At 43.7% G+C, this 23,601-nt stretch overlaps 1 protein-coding gene across 2 annotated transcripts in view; it reads left to right on the top strand.

Annotated features, from left to right (window-relative positions):
* The first annotated feature begins 2,083 nt into the window (after nt 1-2,083).
* Nucleotides 2,084-23,601, top strand: part of RANBP3 (RAN binding protein 3) — a 48,874-nt gene continuing 27,356 nt past the window's right edge. The window contains exons 1-3 of one of the 2 annotated variants that reach the window (XM_055804695.1): nt 2,084-2,200; nt 12,279-12,334; nt 21,607-21,810. In XM_055804695.1, the coding sequence (XP_055660670.1) occupies nt 2,179-2,200; nt 12,279-12,334; nt 21,607-21,810 (282 nt within the window). In that variant the 5' untranslated portion in view covers nt 2,084-2,178. The remainder of the gene's footprint in view (nt 2,201-12,278; nt 12,335-21,606; nt 21,811-23,601) is intronic. The other variant, XM_055804696.1, reaches the window with a different exon arrangement.

The following is a 23,601-nucleotide window of genomic DNA, read 5'->3' as shown; positions in this document are numbered from 1 at the left end:
AAACAAAGCAAGTGTTCAATGTCCCTTGCCAATCTCAGCTCTAGTTGAGCTTTGCTTTCCCAACACCATCTCTGCATGCTGAAGAAGTATTTCTATATTCCTGTTTAGCAGTCTGTGCTTGCTTCTGTCTCCCAGATACATATTTTGTTCACTCACAAATTCTATGTTCAGCTGAGTTTGTCTCCTGACACATCTACTTATTTCCCTGATTGCTGGGACAGACTGCTCTTGTGCTTGGAGGAAGAGGTCCCTAACGAGCTGACAGCTCTCTTGAGCTCATTTGTCTTCCAGAGCTGCCTCCCACAGAATCTCACCTCACCTGTTCCTCAATAACCCAGTCAATTCTCTTGATGGGTCTTTTCTTGCCTTTCTCACTCTCCTCAGGATCTTGAGTGCCACAATTTCATGGCTGCTACAGCCAACACGGCCATTGATTACTACAGCCCCAAACAGCCTTTCCCTGGTCACCAGTACCAGATCCAGGAGGGTGTCCAGCTGAACTAGGTGGCCTGTCCAGCAAGTGGGGTAAGAATTTGTCCCTAACACCCTTTAGAAACCACCTGGATTTCTTGTGCCCACTGTGTTGCTCATTCAACAGACAATGCAGCTTGCACCAGGAACCATACAACTCCAAATGGTACTATTTGATCTATGGAAAAGTTCCACCAAATGCTGACAATGGACATTGATTTAAAGATAAGTATCCTGTATTTTTCTACTTCAGTGCCATTCATTTATTCTTCGTAACTTTTGCTAGTCCTGCTGTTGTATTCCTGATGGAAATGTCTCCTACCAGCTAAACCAGACAGTTTAGATGTGTGGTACTTGCAAAAGAGATCAGGAGCCTGGCCCTTGGATTCTGCACAACGCTGGTGTGATAGCTTGTGAGGGATGCAGTCAAATGATCAGGCATCATGGATGAAGCAATCATTAGGGGTAAGGTTGAAGTCACGTCAGCATCCCCCTCTGAGCTAGCTGCTGTTGACTCCCTTACTAACGAGTGAAGACCCAGTCAATGCAGTTGCGGAGCTTAGGTGCACTGACCAAAGAATCTGACAAAATATGGGGCACCATCAAGAGAGGTGAGAGCACCAGAGTGCAGTTATACTGCCTCTGTACTGTATACACTATACGGTATCATTTTATGGCCATATAAAGCCTTGGTGCACCTACGTTTTGAGCAGTGTGTGCAGTTCTGGAGATAGCAGTTATTCACCACAGAGAATGGCAAATATTGATCTTGGGGATGGAGCAGCAGCCTTCCATAAACTGAAATTGTTTGAGTGTTCAGTCTGAAAAAAAGGTGGGGAAAGATAAGGTCAAAGCTTAAAATGATGACTGCCCACTAAGTCCCCCAAGACTGTAGATGTGAGGCACTCATGAAGCAGTAAATGGGAATCAAGGATCCATTTAACTCATGGAGTGAACTTCTGGGTCCTGCAGCCACACAAGGCGGCAGAGCAGAGGGCAGGGCCCGGCAGGGCATGGGAAGATCCATGGGCAACCAGTCTCCAAGGCCCCAGTCCAACGAGCGCAGCTGCTGGGGGTGGCACGGGCAGTGGGCTGCAGAGCGATGGGCCTCACAGGGGTTCCCGCAACTTGTCACCACAGGGGGACAGCAGCCAGGCTGCCCGCTCCAGCACGACCCAGACGGTGCTGTGGGGACCTCGGGCTCAGCCAGGCTGCCCCGCCAAACCTGAGGAGGCCCTGAGGGACGCCTGGCATGGACGTCTGCACTGTCGCACCTCAGCTGGCCCCGGGCGGCTCGGCCTTGGCCAGCTTGGCCACTTGGGCCGGCTCCAGGCGCCTCAGGCCCATCGCACATCTGGATCAGCCCCAGGCGCCTCAGGCCCACCGCCACACCTGGGCCGGCTCCAGGCGCCTCAGGCCCACCGCCACATCTGGGCCGGCCCCAGACGCCTCGGGCCCACCACCACATCTGGTCCCACCGCCACATCTGGGCAGGCCCCTGCCGCCCCAGCCGGGCCGCGCCCCGCCCCCGCCCCCGCGCCGCGCCCCCGCCCCCGCGCCGCGCCCGCTGCCCAGACAAACCACCCGCGCACGCGCAGTGCCGCACGGCGCGGCCGTCCCCCGGCGCACGCGCTGCCCGGCCGGGCCCGCCGTAAGTGGAAGCTGTCTGCCCGCGCGATGCATTGTGGGCGTGATTGAGGAAGTAAAATGGCGGACCTAGCGAACGAAGGTAGGCGGGCGCTGGCGGTGCGCAGCAGTGCTGGCCGCGGTTTCGCCGCCGGCCCGGTTGGGCCCGGCCTGGCTCCGCGCCGCCGCGCTTTGGGCTCCGGGCCTGGGCCGGCCCTGCGGTCCGCTCTCGGGGGCGCGCCCGAGCGCCGGCCCGCCCTCGGAAGCGCCCCCTCCCCGCGGCCTCTCCGTGCCCCGGCCCCTCTGGGGCGAGCGGCCGGACAAAGGGAGCGCTGGGCTGGGCCACCGCGCTCCTCGCCGGTCCCGTTCCGCCCGGCGGGCCCGGCTGCGGGGCGGGCGGCCGCGTTGCTGCCGAGGTGGGGGGCGGCGGTGGCGGCCCGGGGCCGCGCTGGCAGGTGCCTCCTGCCGGGCGGGGGCGGCTCCCGGGGCGGCGGCTGGGGGCTGCAGCGCGGCCGGTTCCCCGGCGCTGGGGAAGGGGCCCCGGGGGCGCCTCAGCCGCTTTGTGCCCCTTCTCGTCCGGTTGCTTTTTGGGGTCGTTGTCCGCAGCTTTGGGACTGTTGCGAATCTTTCCTTAACTTCCTCTTGTGTTAAGCCTTCCTCGAGTGAGGGGAGTAACAGAGGCGGTTCTGGAAAACTAGATGAAGTAAAATAATAACCATATGTGGTTTTTTTTGAAGCCGAAAGCCTCTGAAGTAAAGAAATAGTGGTTTTCTTGCTCTCTGAAGAGGGTTAGGAAGACATGGGCTGCACCGCCGCAGGGTTTGGATGTTCTGTTTGGATGTGTCAAGTGACAACAGGCGTCAACAGTTTGCCTTTGGGAGTGAGTAACGTGCCACAAAGTCCCAGCAAAACCAAGGGTGCCCCAGCTGTCTCTGCTCCTCATCGTTTTCCTTCCCTAACGAAGGGGGGGGGATGCCCAGAAGGAAGCGAATCAAAGTGTGAGGCCCCTTCTTTCAAGACTTTCTCACGTTTGAACTCTGTACTAGTAGCAATTACAGTTCCAATATTAACGTTTAACAACAGGAAGCAAATATCTATCGTAGGTGTAGGTTTTGAAGGTGATTTCTATAAGCAGCTAATCACATAATTACACTTTAGTTATTTGACAGGTCTTGTGATGCAGTGTGTCTTGGGCTGTTGGCTCCCAAACTCAAGATGAGTTGTCAGTGCCCAAAGCAGCATGATAAATGGTCTTGAGGATGATAGTGAATACTCAAATGCATAATGACTCTAAGAAATTTAATGACTGTATTTGCATACTGTCATTATAATGACCTTAAATTTTGATTGTTTGCTGTGTTCTTTTAGAATCAGAAGTTGGAAACAGCTGTCTCGCTGTAAGTCATGCAAGCCCCTTGCTTTACTTCTCTGTTCTAGCGAAACATTTGAGCTCAACAGTGAATTCCCAAGTTGCCAGTGTTTGCTTCTACCCTAGCGTGGTATTTCTCCAGTATTATGTAGACTGTCTGGGGTGGGTTGGGGGAAAGTGTGGTGTCACCCTTACTTTTTAATCTGATTTTACTTTCTCTCTCTTTTTTTAATTTCCTTCAGACCCTTTGCTGACTCCAGTGACTTCCCCCACCTGCTAACATCTTTAGTTTGTGCTTGCACCTCCTTCCAGAACTGTCATCTTCATCCTTTACTGTTCTGTTTCTTCTTGCACTGAGAATGTGATCTAATCTTTTGTGAGATTAAGCAAGATCAGCTTGCTTCTGAACTATTGTCTCTTCTGCTTGTTATAATATCATTGGCTGCATTGCCTGGTGTTAGGTTTTTTTCCCTCTGTTTGCATTTTTGAGGTGTCTGTTCTTTGTATACCTGTGCAAATACATGCGCTTTCTGGAATTGGCATCCTGCTGCCGCAAGTCAGTGGATTCAGTATTCTTCCTACTTGCCGCCTTTGCTGTCTCTGACACGGCAATGATGTTCTCAGGTGACTGATTGTTCTCTCCTCAAACATATCGGTCTATTTTATTTTCCCAGCCTGCAGGTGAACGTTATATTCCCTTATGCCCAGGTATTTTCATTGGAATGTATGAAGTGATAATTCCTTGATCTTCTGCTTCATATCTATTAGTTACATGTTCATGTTCACAAACCAGGTGTGGCTAAAACAAAGCTGTTAATATTCCTTAATCTTGATGGATCTGTACAGCAGTGCTGTCTCAATCATACTTCATTGTGAGGTGTGAAGCTAATTATTCTTTGACACCTAGTAGACACAAGTACCTAGAAAGAGGTTTCAATTTTTCTTGCCGGTTGCTTTTGCTTAGCGTGTTTGAACCATAGCTTTCCTCATCTGCATGTGCAAGTGAAACTCACTTAGGCTCTTACCCGTTTGATTACTGTTACAAACCTTCTAGCCCAGTTCGGTTCTGCTTGTGTCCTTTCGTCTTGCTAATGCAAAGCTCTCTTAACCTGTCACTTCTACCCTGTCACCCCTTCTTGTTTCTGTTCAGTCACTGGTTTTGCCTTTTCTGGCAGCGTGTTAGTTCTCTTTACCTTCTAGATTCTGATGTCTCTCTTAGTCCTTTGTCTGTCTTAAAACCATGACTGAGGTGTCAGTACTGCCTCCCCTTAACCATTCTTCCCACATCCTTTAAGCCTTCTATTGTAATGGGTGATCTTTTTGTGATTAATTTCTTCAAAGCTACAAACATTCCCTCTGATATTCTCACAGGTACTTCACTTTCTTCATTCTCATCGTTCCTTGAATTTTTTCCATTCACTTGTCTTTTTTCTCTAGTGAGTTGGTGAAACTGTACACCTGCCTCTTTGTAGTGGTTTGATGGCAAGCTGTATCTTGGCAGAAGAAGGTTGTTGGATTAAGGGGGTCCTCTGCTGCAGAGAAGGGGGGTGAAGGATGAGGTGGTCCAAGTGCCACTTTCCAAAGAAGTTTGTACTGTGACATTTCCTAGGAACAAGTCCTGGTTTTGGCATTGCCCCTCATCATGAGAGCAGATGACCTGATAAGTGTGGAGCTAATGAAAAGGAGGAGAGAGTAACTTCTCCCGGGCTGTGTGAAGTTTGCTCATCTATCACAAAGATTTAGCGACATGATAAAGGCTTTGGGGACTGGCATTGTGAGGTGTTTGATAATAGGGAAAACCAGGATTTGGGAATGGTGAGCACAGTCGTTACTGTTACTGTAGTATAAAGGAGTTATTGAATGGTATTAGAAACTCTGAAGTCTTTGGTATGATGGTTTTTGTTGGTATTTTAGCTGAGTTGCATCTTAAAACTGACTCTTCATGCATGTGAAGTACCGTGGAGAACTGGACAACTTCCTGTCAGGCACAGAGTTATATAAACTGAATGTTTTTCTCATTAACTTGCTGTTAATGCACAACTGGTAATTTGTTTGTATGTAACTTGCTGTTGAAGCTGCTGTTTGGATGACAGGATCTCTTTGTGTTGGGAATGAATTACTTTATCACTTGTCAGTCATGGAGAAAGTGCAAGTTTTTCTCAGGGCTAAAACATCGCGTTCCCCTTTCAGGGTGTGCCTGCACCACCTGTGTTGGCAAACTCTTTATTCACCAAACGACTAATTTTGCTTGGTGAAATTGCTGAGTGCACAGTTCATGATCATAACAAGTTTACGGTGTGTAACTACCTTAAACATACGGAAGATGAGAGAATCAAAGCCGATTATCTGAGGAAAGGCATCATTCCTTTGCCAGACCTGTATGATACTGACATTGCTGCTGTGCCGTTTCTGGTTGGTTGGTTTTTTCTGGTTGTTCCCCCCCACCCCCCTGCCCCGACTATGTAATTCTGCTTGCTGATGTAGCTTTTGGAGAGAGGAAGGTCTGTTGTTGTTTTGAGGGGAGAAGCTGGCAGGCATCACTGGTCCTGGTGTTTGTAGACCCTGTAAACAGATATTTATTTTTTTTTATCCCCCCTTGGTGATTTACTTCAGATAAACAGTGGACGCAAAGTTAAGCTGAGTGATTTAGTTTGATTGTTTTGGGGGATGTCCTAATAATTCACACCCAAACTCCATAAAGTACTATTTCATTTACAAGATAGACCAGTCCAAAGACTTCAATTTTTGTTAACAATTTTTTAGAGTTTTTAATGTTTTATCTTCATTGCAAAGTAGTTGGGCTGCCTCATGGTTTTCTTCCTGTCGTATGCAAATAAACTTTCTCCCATTTCTGACTTGCAGAGTTTGCTTTGTGTGAAGTATCAGAGCTGAAATAGCGAAATTAGCTAATGCAAAGGGTAACTTTGTTCTACTAACGCCACAAGGGCTTGGGAAATGAAATAACACGTGCTCTGCAAACACAAAAGGTTTCTGTTTTAAATATAGTGTATAGAATTTTGATGCCATCTTAAATATGTAAGAGGCATTCTACCTTCCCGTGCCTACTGTCTGGAGGAGACAAAAAAAAAATGAGAGTTTGAAGGTGAATGAGAACATCAGATATTTTGCTTCATAAAAAGCAACATCATAGCTTTGGAAATAAGGCTGAAGTGGTTTTTTTTTTTTCTGATGTCAGCTATAGTCACCATGACATCACTTGTGAAGTCTGGCTATAAATGATGCAGTAGTGTTTCTTGTACTTTCTGACTTGATGTACGATTTGACTTTGCTTGTGGGATGTTTCTGGAGATCAGCTCTTGGTGTGGTGGCTTGCTCATTGCTCTCGGTCCATTCATAGCTATTGGAAGAGAAAAGAGTCTTATTGACATCTTTAGAATTCTATAATGCCACAAATTGCCCTTACTACTTTTAATATGTTTTTTTAAGCGTGATTATTCTGCTCTTTATAACTTGAATAGTATTAAGGTGAAAAAATTTGTGGCCTGAGCTCTTTGACTAAGCATAATTAAAATTAGCTTTGAACTTAAATTTTTTCTTGACCCTCAGATAAGCCTTTCACAGGCAAGAAACTACCACTCTGAATATTTATGGTGAGTTAAGAGCCTAATTGCTGTTCCCCTTTTTAACACTCTTTCATTGTTCGCTAGTATGATCTACTTTTTTTCTCTCAGGTGGTATATTATAATGAATTAAAGTCAGAGCAGTTGTTCTCAACTTGTATGCTTCCAGTGTTGAAGATTGCATCTTCAGATCCAAGCAAAGGACTTGCTTGCCTGGAGGTTTCTCAGTGTTTTTCTTCTGCCTCTCATGTAAATTCCTGTGTAGTCAGGCACTATTGCACTGCTAAAGGTAATTTGGAGTAAATTTAAGAAGAAAATGTTTGAAACAGTGTAATTATTAGCTTAAACAAAAAAAAATCCTGCCATAATAACCTGGTTGCAGCAGGTCTGGTGAGGACTTGAGAGTTGGTTTCGTGACGTGGGGATCGGGTTCCTTCTGAAATCTGAAGATTAATTTGAGTTGATGGTTGGTGATCTGGGTTGCATGACCTGTGAGAAGAGGCTGAAAGAACTGGGCTCCTTCAACTGAGGGAAGAGAAGGCTTCAGAGAGGCACTTTAAGAGCTTTTCAGGACCTGTGAGGTGGTTATTAAAAAGGCAGAGCCTATGTTGGAAGGACAAAAGGTGACAGGTGAAACAGGTGTTCAGACTGGTTATAGGGAAAGGGTATGTTTTGGCTTTGGTTTTAGGTTCTTTTCACCTTAAGGACTGTCAAGCAGCAGAAGAGATTACCCTGGGAGGGTGCTCAGCCCCCATCATTGAAAGTTAGGACCAGACTGGATAACCTGAACAAGCTGGTCTGACTTCATAGCTCACCTTACCTGGAGATGGAGGTTGGAGCAGAGACCCCTGTGGCCCCTTCCAGCTGGAATTACCTGGGGCTGTTACAACACTGTGGTCTCAGTGGCAGAGGAGAAGAATGCATTTTTGGCCTCTGTCACTGTTTTGCCATGGGATTTACTCCATGAATCCGGTAACTATACATAGAAACGCACTTTGCATATAGAGTAGTGGTTGGTGTCGTTCCCCCATTTTGTACAGTTGCACCTTGTGTTGTCACTTAGTGGCCTTTAAGTGTGGATTCAAAAAGGTTTTTGCATCTGTATACTCAAAATACCTCTTGGATTTGTCAGTACTGGGTTGTTTTGGGCTGCAGTGAGGGTTTAAAATTTTGTGTTGTGAAAATAGCTCTTGTGGTGGCTAGAGGTGCTGCCGGCTGCTGTGGTTGCATTGGTGTGAATGGGTGGCGAGGTAAAAAAAAAAAATTAGTTGCAGGAAACATGGTTGACATCAGAGTTTGGTACAGCTACAAACAGTCATGTATCAGAGTTAAAAATCTCACATTAAATAAACAGTATATACGACTTGATGATACCTCTGCCTGAGCCATTGGGATAGAATTTTCTGTTCCTGGGTTTTGGTTTCCGAGGCTTGCAAAGCAAGCGGAGTAGGTTTGGTGGTACATATGTCTTTCTGACAGCGCATAGAACATATATTGATAGTTAATGACTTGGCTGAAATATGCTAAAGGAATCTAGCCTGTGAAAGCCAGCTCTTGAGGCTTTTCTAATTATTCATGCAAGCTGAAATGTCTGAATCTTATGAATAGGCTGCAGGAAGTTCTGTGGATTCAGTCATTTTCTCAGACTGGTTTGACAGCCTACCACCATTCAGAAGAAACCAAGTGGTTTGTACTGGTTCCAGATCTTCAGATTGGGGACTTACTGTCTCTGTGGCAGTAATTACTGAATGTCTGCTTTCCTTCTTACGTGCTTGGGCTTTCCTGACACACCTTTACCAAGACTGACTTGGTTAGAAAACTGACATTTCTGCATCTCCAGCTCCTTGTTTTGCCTTGTTTCTGTCTGCTTCTCTGGAGAGAAATCCAGTCTTTCACAATTTTAAGAACTACGTGCTGTCTGTTCATCTCTTAGGTAAAGGAGAAGGTCTTGTGTTCTCTTACGGTATTGTACCTGAAGTTTGAAGGTTGTTTTTTTTTCTCTTTCCTTTACCCTGCTTCATTTTTCCTTTGACTTGATGACAATTCTGTGGACCCAACAGATCCATTTTGCTGTAGGTCATCCTTCAGACGTGCTGGTGGAGTGGAAGCATGCTCACCAAGTAAGAATGTGACCATACATCTCTGATGTTGGCTAGCACTAATGATTGTGTAATTCTCATTTTAGAGTAGCACTTAATAAGCTGCCATGGTCACCATGTGGGAAAATCCCCCAACAACTACATAACGTGCACTTCTGTTTTACAAAAATAAAACCTGTTGTAGTTCTTTAGTTGACAGGAAAGCTTGGTTTGTGTAAGTGCTTTCATAGAAAAAACATACTAGAGAGCTCTTTATTTGGTACATAAATGTGTTCAAAAAATGTAAGTAGGAATCAGAATTGAAAGATGGGGCCAGTCATTTGAATGGGAAATTCTGCATTGGAGTTCTTTACCAAGTCAGGTAATGATTGAGAGCAGCAATATGCCTGCTTTTATCAGTAATCAATAATTGATGCCTTTGAAAATGTTTCCTCAAAACAATAAGGCTCAGAAAAATACACAGATCACACAATCTAGGGGTCCCTTCTCGCCTTGGGCGAGAACTAGGGAAATATTTCCAGCATTGTGGTCTTGTTAAAGACCTTAGAAAGGACATGGTGAACAAGTGTTCCCCTGCAAAAACCCAGGCTAGACCAAGCACCGGAGCAGTTCATGGCACAGAGTGCCTGCTGGCTGGCGGTCATTCCTGCCGCGTGCCATCGTGTCGGCTGGTCTCTCAGCCAGCAAGAGTGATGGTGTGGTTCCTCGATCGTGAGTACTGCAGGACTGTTTCTTCAGTGGATAGAAACTCTCACCTGTTGTACGAGTATTATTTTTCCCACCTTGACTAACAGGACTGGTTGCAGTTTATTAGCTTTTCCCAATTTCATTTGCTCTAGCCAGATACAATCTTAAATATTGGATTTTTCAGTCACTTTCCTTCTTTTGTTCTTCTATCCAATATTTTTTTTCTGTGAGCTTTTTGCTGTTCCTGGCATCCCAGTTCTTCTTTTCCTGAGGACTCAGTTTTCCATCACCAGACTCCATTTCCTATTTTGTCCTGTTCCTTTGCATCAACTTTTCTGTCTCCCCATTCTAGTCTTCCTCCAGCCATCCCATGTTTTCTCTGCACTTCGCCTTGTTGGATCTGCTTTTTTAAATTGTCTGCTTTCTTCTCTCTCGGTACTTCAATCCTTTATTAAGCACTGAATAGAAAAATAGTTCTTTTCTGTTCAGTCCTCCTTGGTAACTGTGGGATATGGTGCAGGAGTCTGGTACATTGTGTTACATGAGTCCTGCTTTGGAGCAGATCTCCAAAAGGGAAGGACACTAATACGGCATTTTATCGACTGGCTTGTCAGTCTTGGATAAAAGCAGTTGGTAGAATGCACGCTGCTTGTTGCTGTAATTAGAGTGTTAATGACTCTAAAGTATACCAAACCTGGCGTAAAGAAACGAACATCCCTTTGAAGTGAAGTGTTAAAAGCTTGGATGTTGTGGAGCCTCTCACAGGCAGGTTAGTGTGGCCAAGGGAATCCAAAGGGATCCCTGGCTTTGCTCCAACAAACTGTTTTTTGGGGACAGGTATAGCAGTTAAATATTTGTTGGCGATCTTCATTAGTAGGCTATTTCTCATTTTTTAAATAGGTTGTCTGCACTGCTTTCATGGATAAGCATTTGTAAGGTTCCGCAGTGTTTGATGGACAGAAGAACTGAGAAAGTAAAGGGGAGAAGAGCAAGTGAAATGCTGGAGCAAGGAGCTTTAGTTCAGGATTAATTTTACCTTTTGTAGAACAAGTTACGCCGGTCTTGCAAAATCAGTTTTGCAGTGTTTTTGCTGGGTTATCCCCCTGAGTTAGACCCACGAAAGAGTAAAAGAGACTTTTCTACCCTCAGAAATAAATGCAGAGTTCTTGGAATAATTTTCATAATTTTTGTGTTTGTCAGGTAAAGTTTCACTTTTTCAGCTAAACTGATCTAGTCGCTAGCAGCTCCTGAATGGCCAATCTCACCCTTTTTCCTTCCATGCTGACCCAAGTGTTTTACTGATGCTGTAGCAGATTTATGGAGGACTTTGTGGTACTGTCTTTTTTTAGGCATGAGGTAATTCTTCTTGATGGCTTTGTATTTATTTTTGGTAGACTTTCAAGTTCTGAAAGTTTTAATTTTCTTAAATGTCTAGTCTCGTTTATAATTGCAAAGGTAGAACTTCTGCAAAGGAATCAGCCAAAATACAGCTCTCCCTGAATACCCCTGTTGAAGACAGACATAAACACTGGGCTCATCCTTAACCCTACAAACACAGGAGGGTTGCAGACTGCGTAGAGTATGTGCGTTTTCTCCTCAAATATAATGCTGACGGTGTATTGGTTTGTTAAACTCTCAGGGAAGTTCATTTCTGATTTATCACACACCGCGTGGTACGTGGGGTTTTTTGTCATTAAGGACATTTGAGGTAGTTCTGAGGTCATAAAGGACAACGGAAAACATACACTCATTCTAGAAATTTCTTCTGTTCTTGAAGACTCAATGTTGATAAGCTCATTGAGAAAATGGTGTCCTGCTAATATTTGAATCAGAACTTCAAGTATAAAGCAGACATGCTCTTAAATTATGCAGAAAAGAATGGTGTCTCTGTAATAATATGCATGGGATATTTGGCTTAAACTGCAGACCTGCAAATGCTGAAGGTGTAGGACCTTTCTAAAGGTTTCAATGACAATGAAATAAAACTATAATGAACTGTCAGAGTTAAGCAACCTTTAGAAAGGGGGTATGTGGGTATGTACAGCAAAACTCCCTTTGCATTAGTGCATTACTATGGGGAAGGGAAAGCCTTTGTCTGTAAAACTTGCCTGTGTTCAAAAAGTAAACTACTGCAGCAAAGGGCCTTTTCCTCCTCACGTACCTAAGTGTGGAAAAAGTGCTGATTTGAAATGGATCTGGAGGGAAAAGACAAATAGTTTTCAGGTATTGGTTGTATAGTTCTTCTTAAAATGCTCATTTTTCTTTTTGAAGATCAAGTCCTTATGATTACATGTTACCAGGAACTGGTGGAAACAATTTGTGTAACTGAGATTTAACTGCTTCAGGGATTCATTGTCAGGAAAAGCAACGTAGAAAATAACATTTTCATATTGGTCAATAATGAATGTGGTTCGAAAAAAACACAAATTATTTCTCTTTTTACAGAAAAACCTGCCATTGCTCCACCTGTCTTTGTATTTCAGAAGGATAAAGCACAGAAGGTAAGGAGATGTTGATTATTTTTTTAGTTTGTTCTGTAGCCCTGACTCATTCCGTAGTGAGCAGCTGTTTGTCTATATTGTTTTGAAGATGGATAATGGAGCATTAACATTATTAATGGGCATAGGGCAAGGAGGTACTGTAGGGCTAAAAGGGGGAAGATGTGTGATGGTGGCATGAAATGGATAGCTCTTCAGACAGAAGACGGACCAAATCTGGGAGAAAAAATATCTTCAAAGCTGTGTCTTGAACAGGTGGCGAAGGAGTGCTGACAGTAGTTGCATGAGAAAACTAAAATTTTCTTTTTCCGATAGTTAAGACAAAGCAAAGAAAACCATGGTCTGATTATTGCTTTTCACCTTGGTATATTTAAATGTATCCCATATCTTTGGTTAGTAAGCTGTGAAGTGTCTTAATTACCTTGGAAAATGGGCCCCCTGTTCCCTCCCCGGTCCCCCTATCCCTGGCATATGTTCCTGTCCCCTGCCTTTGGGGTCTGCAGGGGCAGTGACACGGCGTTCAGTTGGAGCTGTGCTGTCATCTGTGGGAAGGTGGTCCATGGTGAGCTTGTGGTGAGCCAAGGGGCTGATACAACTCATCCTGCGGCTGCAGAAGGAATAGAGCTCAGGAGAGAAATGGCAGTTGAAGGAAAGGAGCAGGACCTTTTCTTTAGCAGAGATAGCAATTAAATTGAAGTAGATGTAATGGATAACCATGGTTTTGTGGACAGAGTGCAGGATGGCTTGCATTCCTTTGCACTTGAAAAATGACACACAGTGTTATAGATGAGTGCTAGGGTATAGTTTTCTTTTTTTTTCCTCCTAACCAGCAAGCCTTTCAGTTTCTTCTATTGTAAAAGTATTTTTGTAAAACAAATTAAGAACGTCAATATATTGCAGTACTTAATTCTGCCTGGCTAATAGTAAAAGCTGTTAACATTTGGGAAAAAAAAAATCAGCATTACCCTTGTTTCAGCTGAAGCTGGTGGGAACTGAAGTGTACTCATGTACACATGATTCACTTTTTGTTCAATCACTGGATTGTTGTATTATCTGTGCAAACAGAAAATTTCTCAAACATTTGAGTAGAGATACTGAACTGTACTGCAGTTGGTAGTTTTTCTTTGGTTTGGAGCAAGTACCATACTCAAGCTTTCTGGTGGGTTTAGTAGGCATGTTCCTCAGCAGGAGCTTGAAATCTTTTGTCAGCTTGGAAAGGATTTAAATCTACTGTTCTCCTAATATTAGCTAATCAAATTAAATACATCTTAAATACTTTTGAGATGTTCCTTCCAATTACGTTTTTTAGCGTGCCTGTTTAGATGTACTTCGGAGTGAAGGAAGCGCTAGTGCTTGCACTATCAGTTTGGATCGTGGTGTTTCCTTCTAGGCAACAGCTCCCCGTCACCCACTGTTGCTTAGACCATTCCTGAAGGTCCCTTCTAAGTTGCACCATGGTGAGTTTTCTCCCCAGGTGTCCTTTGACTTGGCAGTGCTTCTGCAATTAGCCTGGAAGCAGTGACCATAGCAATATGCAACCCAGGCAGAGTGACGTGGTCCCATGTCCTTTCTTTGCTGGCCTGGCCCTTCCCTGCGAAGATGGTAGGTCTGGTGCTGTCAAGTTCCTTCATGTTGGACCTTCTGCTCGTGCACAGTGTGTGTGTCCCCAGTGGCCTGCACGCCTTCGGGGTTAGGCTGTGCGAGCTTCTCTGGTGGGCTGTGGGACAGATCTGTTGCGCTCTGGTGCGCCTCAAGAAAATATTTGTAAAGAATCTTAAGTAAAGGCTTAACGTCGTCTTGGGTTGGCAGGGAGGATGGAGTGTTCTGGGGAGAGGGATCTGTGATTTAGTCTTCCCAGGTGCCTCGGGAGGATGCTGAGGACTATGGTGATGCTGAGCAGGGTGGTTGTGTGCAGTGTGTCCTCTGCTGAGGCACAGCCAGAAGTCCTGCCCGGTGGGCTGGGCTGGAGCAACCACCTTGTACCTAGGCTGGTGGGTGAGCCAAGCGTCTGCAAGGCACAGGGGTTAAAAATGAGTCAGAAATTGGTCTAAATGGTAAGTGCTGTTGGCTCGAGAGAGAGCTGGCTGTGGTCCGTGTGGGTGTGGAATAGGTCTCGCTTGGTGAGGGAACAGGGCAGGTTCCTCGAGGCACATCATGAAGGATCTGCCAGTGGCATCTGTCACTTGGCTGCCGATTTCCAAAGTGTAATACGTGTAATAACAAACACAAATGCTTATCTTAAACTGTGTAATGTGTAGAGATGTACAGTTTTCTTAAAAAGGGGAAGGGAGGGTGGTTAATTTTAGTAGCTTCTATGGTGTGTATTTGAGACTGGACAAAACATGAGAGGCATCAGTGCTCTGTTGCTATTCCATTAAATAAAGGGTCAAAGCCTGCTTGTTGCTTGTGCCAGTAGCTGGTTTTTGTAGCATTGATAAAATGGTAATAGAGGCAAAATACGGTGCTGTCAGCCAAAAGTAATGGCCACTTAATACATACTGTATATATCAGAACCTAGCAGCTGAGTGTCCCTTTAATCAACTTAATTAAGAAAAGGTGACTCAGGTTACACACTGGTTGAGACCTTTCACTGTATTTTTGGAAAGACTAACAGCTAAGTGTTAGTTAACCGTTAACTCTATTAGTGTTTCCATACGAGGTGCCTGGTTAAGTGCATTGCCTGCCACAAAAGATTATCCTTATTAAAGTTAACAAGGAAAATACATTAACAGAGGAGTTTTTCCTGGAGCAACGTTTTGAAGAAAATGCAAAAGTAACTTCAAAATAGTTGACAAACAACTTCTAAAAGACATCATTTCTCTATGTAAATCACAATTTTAATTTAGTAAAATGTCTGTCTAGTCAGGTTGGCTTTCTTCAGTTCAATTAACTGTCTATATAATTGTTTAGGTGTCTGCTTAGTGCTCTTCCACATCAAACAGGACATTCTGAGCAGAATTATTTTGTAGGCTGTGTCTGCAGACCCTTTCAGTACTAGGGCTGGGTTGATACTGTTCGGTGGCCTTAACTACTTCTCTGGAGCTAACATTGTCTGCTTTAAGTTAAATAACATTATTTTTTCTAGAAATATCTACTTGTTTGTGCTCGTAAGGTGTCAGAAATCTATCTCCATTAGAAGTTGGAAAATACTCAGCATGTTGTAGGACAAAATGCGTACTAGTCTGGAAACATTTTTTTTAACAGTTTTTTCTAGCGAAGGCTTGTATACAGTTTAGTAAAACATCAGAACCTGCAGGCTGTCATGTTTATTTAGGGGGGACAAAAAAGTGCATGGTGTTCAGAATGATGCCTCTTAATTTTGCTTTCAGTTAGGAGATTCTGGTTGTTTTCTTTTGCAGTTAAAAAGATGGGATTAGTCTGTCTGTTCTGATTTTCGTTATAGATATCAGTTAATGGTGGATATAAAGTTGGCTTTTTCCACATTTGAGTGAGCCTTCATTTTCATATCTCCTTAACTCTTTGAGAAATATTTTTGCAATGTGTGAAATAGAGTTCTTGCAAATACCTGAATGATAGCATCCAAATACCTTCCTTGTTTATACACTGCAATTCATTTTTCTGGCAAGCAGAGCTTCTAGAGCCCACAGGAGTTGGAAAATTGCATCAGCAAGGAAGACTCGCAGCTGTTAAGATTTGAAAGCAGCATAAAGTTCTAACCTCACTGTTAAGCATAGAATATTACTGTTCCTTCATTATCTATCCCAATAACTTACACATGAATTACACTGTGCTTTTCATAGCACTTCTTGATTTAAAGATTGACTGGTGGATAGAACTTTTTCTATGATTCATTTTTGTTGCTTGTTAGACTTGTTTCTGCTCTGAAACCAATGTAACTTCTACCATAAAACTATTTAATGACAGTTTCCGTAAGTTACTTGGAGTCATTTTATGAAGTTCACTTTGACCTCAGAAATACATGTTATTCTGAAGTCTTTCTTGCATTTACACATTTCTGAGTAGGTGTAATAGCTCAAACAAATTTAACTGGTAGTGTCATAAAGAAACAGTTTGCCCCAAAATGCGTTTAGTGTCCTTTGTTCTATAAGCATGAGCTGTGGCCATCTTCCAGTCATTATTGATCCTTGTAATATTAGGATCATCGTGACTCCCTAGCCCTGAGTACTACAAAAGGTGAATTCTCAACTCAGATTTAGAAAAATATTTTTGCACTTTAAAGTGAGCCATTGTCTGTGATGTAGCTTGCACCTTGTCCTCTTCCCTCCCCCAGCCTGGGTTGGGGTAATGGTAGAGTACAGAAAAGAACACTTTAATTTCTGCCTTGTGATAAAACTGGTTTTCTGTGCTTTCTATAGGTGAAGTGGTAGTGGCAAGCCTTTAAAGGATGACTCTGAAGGGAGGTTAAATTATGTGATATTTGGGTCGTGTCCCATGCCTAAGTGGAGCTGTAAAATGATGCAAAGAGTTTAAGGAGTAGCTGGCACAGGGGTTGTAAAGGTAAAAGAGTAGTTCTGGAGTAAACAAGGGTTTACTTCCTTAAGTTGTTGTATCTGTCATCAAGGTCTCAACTGTGGAGCTTTAAAAATAGATGAGGAGCTGTAAAAGTGATTGAAGTGATTAGAAAGATGGCATTCCCATGTAAGCTGGAGAGCAAGTTTAGAAAAAATGTATTTGACGATATATAAAGTAGGGAATGGTGGAAGCCCTGGCTGGATGTAGTGTGATTTGGAATTTGTTTGTGTTACGGGCATGGCTTGTAGGTTTAGGATGGTGGCAGGGACAGAACTGTGGAGGATGTAACTTGTGTAGGGAGAGGCCACAATGTTCCCTTTTGCAGGCTCTCCGAGTGTAGTTAGCACAGCTGGCGAGAGGTTTTTGTTAGGGAGACCTGGTTGAACTGTGTGAGTCAATAGTATGTTTAACGAGTTAAAGTTAATGCCTAAGAGTTCGTAATTGTCAATATATTGCTACACTGATGCACTTAAAAGAATGATCGTAAGTATTTGGGGAGGGCAGTTGTGCAAGGCAAAGCTTAGAGGAATAGAGAGAGGCTGATAATGTCAAAGGCTACTGAGGACACAGAGAGCTGTCCTCAGCCCTAAGCAGGTAAAGAAAGATTGTGAAGATACACTGAGTATTCTTTTTGCACCATTGGGTATGGGTGCTAGTTTGGGGAAGATGAGAAAGGAGGAGGCATAAATAGCCCAATTTAGAGCTGGGAGGAAAAACTGACCCCAGCGTTTGTGCCAGTCCTTATAAAAAAGGAGTATTATTTCCTTGCCTATATTTGGTGGGTTTAGCATCATGTTAATCTTAGCTTTTAATATATTTTTTTATGTGTCTCCTTATTTCCTGCAATGCAGAGAAAGCCAAATCTCCAAGTAGCCTTCTGTTTAGGTTGTTTTTGATAAAATAGATGTTTGATCTGGCTGAGCAAGGTGAGTTTGTGTAGGTGGCTTCCTAAAACTATTACTCTCCATTGATCTTTGCCTTAATATTTAAGAGACAGTAACAGGTTTCAGCCATGCTCTCCCTAGAGCCGTACTTCCAAGGGATGCTTCTCTAGAGAAAAGGAGTCTCAAGGTGAGACACAAATCACAGACATAAAACATTTCAGCAAAAAGGAAGAGAATGAACTATTCTTCACCAGTTCATAGAAGTTTGAACAAGAGCTTAGATCAGGATTTATGAAGTTGAGAGATTACAAGACACTTCAGTAGTAAGCATGACTGAAGAGTGAAATGAATTGTTAGATCTTGCAGTTTTCCTTGGATGTGCTTTTTTGAGAACAGCTGTACAAACTTCTGTCTGGAGCAGTTTTGGTTTCACAAGTCCTTGAGGCCTTTGTTGGTTTTGTCTTTCTCAACTTAAACCACATACTCTTTACAAAATACTGAAACTTGCAGTAGTTTTTGATCTATTTCATATATTGCTTTTCTAAAAATAAAATTTCATGTATTAACCTGGCCAAGAAAGTCTCAACGTGGTCTCAGGTTTTTCTGTGTAAAAGTGGCAATTGGCAATGACTGTTATTTTTGGTTTGTTTCTTTTCTGGGCCTTGAAGCACATATTCCAGCTTTCCTTAGGGTAGAAATCAGATTTATGCCATAAGGTTACCTTGCTTATTTCACTCTTTAAAATATTTGCCACATATTAAAAGAACTACTAAAATCTGATGCATGTTTACTTAGCCTAGTTTGAAATGTTATAAACTGTATTGATATGAATTACTTGCTAAATAGTTTATTGTCATTTCCAGTTAATACAAATGTGTGTTGAATGTTCTTGCCTTATGTTACTAGCAATTTTATGATCTATAGCTAGAAGTCAGTGTAAGTGGTAAGGCTCTTTTTTTTTTCTTCTTTGCATTTCTCCAATTGCTTGCTGAACCCAAGCATGTGAGCTACTACCATCTATGTGATCCTCTGCCAAGGGGTTCAGCAGAATGGGCTTTTTGTCTCCTTCAGTTTTGTGGGTGTTTGGGGTTTTTTAACCCATTTATAGCCTGACTTGATGCTTTCCAGCTCTTGTATGTGGGAGTCCCTGCATTGCCATCCTGTGTCATAGAATTATTTAGGTTGGAAAAGACCATTAAGGTGAAATCCAACCACTCCACAGGACTGCAGCCACCTGTCTCTGCAGCCATCTCCGTATGCATGCTCACACTGTCAGCTCCCAGCCAGGCACGTGCGGGCACCCCATGCACAAGGATGGCCACTTGTGCTTTCAGAGTTATACTCCTGCTCCTTTTTCCTCCAAATCCTGTGTATTATGGCTGAAGAAGAATGAAGTATTTAGCTATTTTTATGTGGGAGCACTTCTGTACCCTTTTCCTGTGCGTTATTGTGTTCTTATGGGCACTGAATCTTCTTAGTAATCTTCAGCCCAAGAATCTGTCTACAGTTTCCTAATCATTCCCTGCTGCCTCCAGATCCCTGATGATGGTTAGCTCATCCTGAGGTTCATTCTGGCTCTTGGCAAGGATGGTCTCCCCCATTCCTGTTTCCTAGTGCCATTCTGGTAATAGCTTTCAGCATTTTCCCCACTGTGGTTTTTAGGGTGCTGTCCCCCCCGGAGAATCCCCAAAGGCTGTGTGAGCCCAGCAGGGTCACCTCCATCCCCTGCCCAGCAGGTGGACTGGCTCTGTGGTCTGCTCAGTCCTCCTGCTGGCATCTCTTCTCGGTGCTCTGGCTCTCCAGACCACTGGAGGGGTGGAAGGTCTTTCAGCCAGGAAGCCAAGCAAAGCCGGCTCTGCCGCTGGCACTCTGCTCACCAGGCTGAAAGCTTGCAGATTGTGGAAACGATTGACATGGCGATAGAGGTTTAGATGTTAAAAAAGTTCTGCATGTTTCTTGCAAACTAGAAACCTCGGGTGGATCACTGAGACCCAAATTGCCTCCCTTGCAGAGGTTGTATGCGTGGCCCTGCTGCCTCCGCTTGGTGCAGACAGACTGCCGCTGGCCCTGGGGGTGACGGTTCGGCAGGACTGGGGAGAGGTCTGAGTCCTGAGATACGTGAGATTTGGAGTAATGGAGTGAGAGGACCAGAGGATGCATGCAAACATAAGCCATGAGAAAAATCAGGTTTTCACTGCTACTGCTTGCATAACTGCTTTTGTGGCTGGTGTGATGCAGGCAATTGTGACTTAATTCTTGTACTTTTTTTATGACTGTCTCCTCTTGAAGGGGAAGAAAACAGTTTGAGTGACATTTGGAATGCTGTTAACTTGGAAAGTGAGATGGCATAAAAAAGGGACTAGGAGTAATGGATATAAAACGTTGAGTAGAGGACAGATGTTACCCCTTCCTTTACATATGAGTTACGTATGTTGTAAGTGCTGTGCCAGGTAGCCTTTCTATGCTGTTCTGAGCCAAAGAGGTAAGAAGAGCAGAGTGCTGGACTCGGTTTAATTTTGGGTGACAAACAAAATGTTTCTTTAACTCTTCTTTCTTGTTCTGTGGGGTTTTAAGTTACTGTTTGGGTCAATTAGTAACAGAAAATTTTGAAAATACAAAAATCCAGCATCCCCAGCTTTACCTGGCATAACTATCATTAGGGCTCAAAACATATTTAATGGGGATAATGTTATTTCTTGCAAGATTTGAAACTTGAGTAACTTCAGTGAACTGAAATGAATCTGCTGATACAATTGCATATATTGCTGTCTCTTAATTGCTTCTGTTTGAGGGCAGGGCAAGTCATAGTTGAAGAACTTTGGGTTCTTAAGATTCAAAAGCTGCTGTTTATTTTTGAAGTTGCTGTTTGCCCTGTTTTGCATGGACCTGGGCAATGATGAGCATATTTAAGTCTCTCTTCATTCTACTGAATGCTTTCCGAGAGCGAGCCAAAGTTATGTGCTTCTGAGTGACGTCTTCACCTAACTGCTTGATTCTCCAGATGCTTCACCATACAACATCAGGAGGCTTGGCCCACAAATTGCAGCTGGGAGAACATCCTTGGCGTGCATATTATTCATGGACTATAATTTAGTGTTTTCTCACAATGCAGTTGTTCAGGCTTAAAGTCTTTAAGTGTTTAATTCTTCAGACGTGTGCAGAACATGGTAATGCCCAATTTTTCTGCAAGTGAGGAACCTGCAGCATTAAATAATCTCTCAAGTGTAGAGTCTGCAGCAGAAGTTCAGCAAATGCCAAATCCTGTTAGTGTGCACTAGCTATCCTATCATTCCCCTCCCTGAAACAGATAGGCAAATTTCGTAATTTGCAAAAGTAAATGTTGGTGTTGGTTTTCAGATAATTCACCATCGTGAATATGAAAGGATTGTCTTGTGTGAATGTTACAATAATGAATTTCTGTGCAGAGTTTTGTAATCAACCCCACTGACCCCAAACGTGGTCTGAATAAGCAGTGAAAGACAGTAATTTACAGCAATTGTCTATTTAATTTTTAATTTTTATGTCTGAATCTGGGGGTAAAAGCAATTAGCTGTCCTTTAGACCTAGAGAGGAGTTAAACTCCAACAACCCCATGGCTGGCAAAATGCTCTTTTGCCAGGGAGACTGACACTTTTAGCTAACTTTTTTTTAAAAAAAAAAGTACATTTGTGCAAACTGATGCTTTTGGTGGGGAGGGGAGGATAGTTCAGTCAGCAGGTTCTGTTACCTGGTTTGTGCATGTTTCAGTCGGTGTCTCAGCAGCAAGCAATTCCTTCTGCCATATGGGAAAAGACTGGAATTTAAAAACAGATTAGCAGATCCTCTTGCTACACTAGGACGACTGCTGTCTTGTGTTGCAGCCTTGCATTGAAGGGCCATTGTCTTTTCTGCTCCCAGTCCCCTGCAGAGCAAAAAGGTTTGTCGGATTCAGGCGAGGACCCCCAGGGAGAGGTTGAGTCCCCCCACCATGGTCTGGGTCACAAAGAATCAGCTGGTAAGCGCGACTCTGAGCACCCTGCTCCTGCTGTTGCCTCAGTCAGTGCTACCCTGAGTCCCACTTCTGAAGCCCAGCTTGCTCCTATTCAACAAGAACTGGCAGGGGTAAGTGTGAACCTACCAAGTACTTCTGCTGCTGAGGGGTCGAAAGAAAGAAGTCCCTTCCACTAGGAGGAATCTGTTGCTTTTAACTTTAGGTAGTGCAGCCAGCCCACTGTCTGTCTGGTTCGTTGATCTCAGGTGTTGGTCCCCTCTAAGCCATTGCTCCAGTTAGTAGAAATGAAATTTCTTTGGTGCTCCCTAGCAGGTGTAATTGTAGAAGTCATCAATACATCAAGTATTAATTTTAAAATGTAGGGTGTAAACTCTGTGTTTGCTAAGGATGAGAGCTCTTCTAAATGAGTGAGAACGTGGGTATATATGAGGGATTTACTTCAAGCAGTTAGGGGAGGATTGTTTATTCCCTCTGAGCCGTAATGCTGCAGCTTGACAAAGGGAGCAGCTAATGCTGTGTTTCCACTGGATATAAACAGGAGCTTGTCATGCCAACCTGTAATGTACTTAACAGATTAAAAGCAGCCAGAAAATGCTAAACCAGAATTCTGAATTTAGGTACTTGGGGGGGGGGGGAAGCCAAACGCTACCTTGTGGTAGGAAAAAGCTATTAATTTAAGATTATCTTTTTTGTACTGGTGGTGGAGCAAAATATTTTTAGAAAGGTTGCATGACTAAATGAACCATACAGTCTTTCAGAGCAATTTTAAGTGTTTCTAATCTTTCTGGCTGGTGGACCATGTTTTCTTGGTGCAGGTGAGTCACTGCTCATTGTGACCACACACACTACGCATATACTCTTTGATAGGTCTGTGCCCATTAAGGCTGCTCCACACAACACCTGCACCCTTTTCCTGCACTAATAAGTTGTGGGTTTGGTTTGGTTTTGGTGGTTTCCCCCCCCCCGGCCCCCCCCCCCCCCCCAAGAATAGGCTGTTCAGGTAAACCCAGTGTCAAATGGATTGTCATGACAAGGTACAAACTGCTGTAGGTTAAGCCCCTTTCTGTGTCCAGGCTGTTGCTTAATGACCTGCTGGAGAAGTTTTTCTATTTTGATTTTAAGATCAAAGTTTTCAAGGGTCAATATTTTAAAATATACCTGGTAAACATAGTTGCAGATTTTAATGTCGGTTTTGTATCATTTAAAGTTGCCAGTGTTACTAGAATGGCATTAACCAGAGTTTTCAGGAAATCTGCAGCAAGTGGTCACTATCTTAGACTTGTTCCTAAAGAGCAGAAAATCTTACACCAGTTAACCCAGGTCTGAAAAGTTTAAGAACCAAAAGTGCTGTTGGGGAATGTATGCAGGAACTCTTGGCTGTACACGACAGGTATCTATACATCCTTGAGCTGAACTTCGCTCTATCCACTTAAATCTGTGGACTAGTACAGTAGCCGATATAGGCATGTAACTGGCCTTCAGATGCACTGGCAAGGATTCTTCAAATTATCTCGGTGCTGGAGTAAAACTCTTTCCTTGAAATACACACAAGGTTGATGCATCTTCAGAGTGCTTGTACTGGTTTGCCAGAGCAGAAAGTTCCATGCAATCTTCCCAGGACCTTAGGAAGAAAAGATGAATTATGGCTGAGCTCTGAAGCGGAAACACTGCATATTTCTTGTTTCCTTGGTATTGTTTGTACATGTACAGGCAGATATTTTTGTGGTGTGGCCAGAGAAACTGTCTCTTGCAGAGCGGAGTGTGATGTCTTGACCTTCCCGAGGCTCACCCAAGCCAGCCTGCAGCAGCATCCTGCTGTGCCAGCAGGACCCTGTTGAGGAGGTTCTGTAACAGCTTTTAAGCAATGGCCGTGGCAGTTAGTGATGCTCCTGTATGTGCAG

This window comes from Falco peregrinus, chromosome 5, assembly GCF_023634155.1.
Source record: "Falco peregrinus isolate bFalPer1 chromosome 5, bFalPer1.pri, whole genome shotgun sequence".
In the NCBI taxonomy this organism is placed as follows: Eukaryota; Metazoa; Chordata; class Aves; order Falconiformes; family Falconidae; genus Falco; species Falco peregrinus.
Note: the sequence above shows the minus strand (reverse complement) of the source record. Positions and strands in the feature narration are given on the sequence as shown.